The sequence below is a fragment of the Ipomoea triloba genome, chromosome 1 (genome assembly GCF_003576645.1).
Source record: "Ipomoea triloba cultivar NCNSP0323 chromosome 1, ASM357664v1".
NCBI classification, from domain to species: Eukaryota; Viridiplantae; Streptophyta; class Magnoliopsida; order Solanales; family Convolvulaceae; genus Ipomoea; species Ipomoea triloba.
Window position 1 is genome coordinate 24116465 of NC_044916.1, and position 3540 is coordinate 24120004.

A 3540-nucleotide genomic window follows, 5' to 3' on the forward strand; every position below is an offset into this window, starting at 1 on the left:
TTAAAAAAAACACAATTTAAACCAAAATTTGTATCATTCAATGTATTTATAGCACGTTTGGTTCACAGAATGAATTTTGAGGTAATAGAAATGTTATTCCATAAGGAATGGAATAGGCAAGGAATAAAATAGGAATTGTATTCTATTGTTTGATTTGCGAAAGGAATAGACTTTAAGAATTATATTACACTGTGTGGTTGGTTTAAGAAATAGAAATGAAATATGTTTTAAAAGATATAAATACCCTTATAAAATATGTAATCATAATAATAATAATAATAATAATAATAATAATAATAATAATAATAATGACATTCATGTTATTATTAATATTATTATTATTATTATGTAATAATAAAATAAAACTTATAATAATATTAATAACAATAATAAGAAAAAAGGAATAATAATAATAATAATACAAAACACCATTCTAGGCCTATTCCGCAAACCAAACGTGCCATTAGTATTTGGTATAATAAAATTTTGAACTCATTAATTAGTCGTAAATTGATTAATTCTATTTCAAGTAACCATATATGTTGCAAATTTTGGTCATTTACTCTTTGAAAAATGATAAGTATACTAGTAGAGTTAAAACTCAAATCACATATTTTGATTTTATTAGATAAAGAAAAAAACCCCAAAATAAACCTGTGGACCCCACTTGTAATCTTGATCAACCAAAACATACCTTGTCCGCTTAAAACAAAAAGTGAGAATACATATATTACTATGTATTATTACTATGTGAGAATACATGTAATATTACTCTTTATTTTTACACAGCAAATCCGAACCTCATAATATCAAAATGAAAATTACCCTGCATCTGCATGCAACTGGAATGAACACACACAGTACAGTGTGAAGTAGCATATTAGAGAAATTACTTGCAAAGTTGGTTGAAATTGTCATGATGTCCTCAAGACTTGCATAATAATTATAATAATATATTAGACAGTATTGGGAACACATGAAAGTTACAGGTACAAGATTTTGAAGTTTTATGGCAACAATGTTCTGCATTATCATCGGATGCAATCATGCGCTTATTCGTAGGAACTAGGAAGAAACATGGCGGTAAGAATGTCCGGTTTTCAGTGGAAACAAAACTACAGAGTTAGTGCTTACACCAGCTTTGCAGATTCAGGTATGGGTAAAAATCGAAATGTAAGTAAATTAATGTAACCTCGAAACTCTTACCAAGTTCCCAGCATCGATGTCTTCTCCGTGCCCTTCCACTCGTAAAACGGTTTGTGGATGAGAGTTCGCGTGAAGCCAATCGTCCCCAAACGCCAAATTCTGATACTCAGTGCTGCCTGTACTCATTCACAAGCCCGCCAGGGAAGCAAAAAGTCTGGGTATTTTTGTGAATCGTTCTTTGAATGCTAATATAGTAAGCAAAAAGTCTGGGTATTTTTGTGAATCGTTCAATACCATTGGTTTCCAGATCCACCGGGGGCTGCAGCTACTTTCCTAGCCATGTACTGATCGGGTTTAGGCACGGTGTTGGATCCTTCATTGCCATCTTCTCCCCTTTCGTTTTTACAGCTCGGGTGTCTCCTGGAATACGAAGGGTTAGAAATAGCGTACTGAGGCATAGTAGTAGGGTTCCTGAGCGTTCTTCGCTGTTCAATCGCCTCGCTTGCTGTCACTGCTGATCCACCGTTATAGCGCATCACAGAACTGACAATCCTACCAGGCCTAGCAGCATCACCTGCATTATGAACCGCCTATTAATTAAGTGTATAACTACATCGTCTCCTAAGAATCAACTTGCATAATTTGTACAAGAGATAAATCTAAGGCTTAACAAAAAATGTGTATCAGTTTAGGTCCAACCTAAATTACAAGTGAGAGAAAAGTAAAAAGTTTTGTGTAAAAGAATATTGGCTTCCGAAAGCAATTGAGCATAACAATCAACCCCACACCCATCAAAAAATAAAGGGAAAAATGCAATTTTAGTTCCTCAATATACACCCCTAACTCTTCAAAGACGTTGCATATTTTACCCTTGGATCAACAAAACTATTAAACTCTATTGAAATTTTAATTAGTACATGGATATTTTAAAATTTTATTATCTTTGTTCTTTATAACATTTCAGTTTTGGTATTTCATATGCAAAATAGAGATTTGACAACCTTCTACCCTAAAATTTTACTTTTCAAATGTGGCACGTCCTCTCTATTTTCCCTACACAACCCTATTAAAATCATGTTTTTTTTTTTTATTTTACAAAAGAAATATCAAGACTAAATAAGATTACAATTAAAGAAACATTAAAAAGTACTAAAATACCCATGTACTAAGTATAATTTTTAATAGACTTTAATTGTTCTGTTGCTCCAGGGGTTAAAACTGCAACTTTTTTGAAAAGTTAGGAGTGTATATTGCAACGGTAAAAAGTTAGGGACTAGAACTGCTAGCAAGGAACAATTGAGGGACTAAAATCGCATTTTTCCCAAAAATAAATTCTGCCTTGAATACCTTGAGGTACTTGGAGAGGAAGCCTTGACATAGGAATCCCAGAATTCCTGTCCATTATTGACTTATCACCTTCTTTGATAGAACATTTAGATAGATCATTTGCAACTTCTGCCGGATTTTGCACTGAATTGTCTGAATATAACACAGATGGCCTGTGTCCAAATCATTATTAGTGGCCAAACGGAACAAAAAGAATACGAGAACATAAAAAAGTAAAAGTAAAAGTAAAAATACAGAAAATGGAAAGCTAGAAACACCAACTAACCAAGGCAATGAAAGGGTATGCAGGAAGCTAAGAAGTACGATAGGAAACGCTATCGCATAGTTACCTGGGTAGGGATGACGCTTGTTGTCTCTCGGGAGGAGCAACCACTCCACCTTTTCCATAGTGCTCTTCAAGATATGCAAACTGTTTCTTAAATTTGTCAACTGCACTGTAATTAATCACAAGTTGAAAAGAATACCCATTAGATGTTTGATTGCACTCGAGAAAAACAAGCAATAGGCTAATCACTGGCAAAATTAAGATAAAACACTCATATTAGATAATCAAAATCTATTTGCCACCAACTTCACTCCCAACCATGTCTCTGATGTAGTACTAATGGTAGGATGGTCGAGTGGTCTGAGCCAAATTATACGGTAGTGGTAATTTAGTGGACTTGGAAATGAATCTTACGAGTGCTAGCTAAGTATCATAAATACACCTACCAATCTCAATTACTTTAGAAGGCAGAAATTATAGCTATAATCTACCTACAACATCATTGCACTTCAGCATCATTTAGACACCCCTCAATGAAATTCCTAAAACGGGAAAAGAAAAACGAAAAACAGGTTCAGGGAGGTACTAAGTTCCCTGGATAGAAAATTGAGAAGATGTCAAGGTTGCAGAAGGTGCTAGGCGCTAGTCGGGCGGCCGGGGAGCACCTAGCGCCTAGGCAGCCGATTAAAATAATAAAATAATAATGATAATAATAATAATAAAAATAATAATAATAATGTGTAGCCGCCCTAAACCTTTAAGGAAAAAAAAAAAAAAAAAAA

General features: G+C 33.9%; 1 protein-coding gene across 1 annotated transcript in view; it reads right to left on the bottom strand.

Annotated features, from left to right (window-relative positions):
* Window positions 1–901: 901 nt before the first annotated feature.
* Window positions 902–3540, bottom strand: part of LOC116024403 (mitogen-activated protein kinase 15) — a 7451-nt gene continuing 4812 nt past the window's right edge. The window contains exons 8-10 of the mRNA XM_031265297.1: window positions 2823–2927; window positions 2494–2645; window positions 902–1720 (exon numbers count right to left, since the gene is read on the bottom strand). Coding sequence (XP_031121157.1) covers window positions 1434–1720; window positions 2494–2645; window positions 2823–2927 — 544 coding nt within the window. The 3' untranslated portion in view covers window positions 902–1433. The remainder of the gene's footprint in view (window positions 1721–2493; window positions 2646–2822; window positions 2928–3540) is intronic.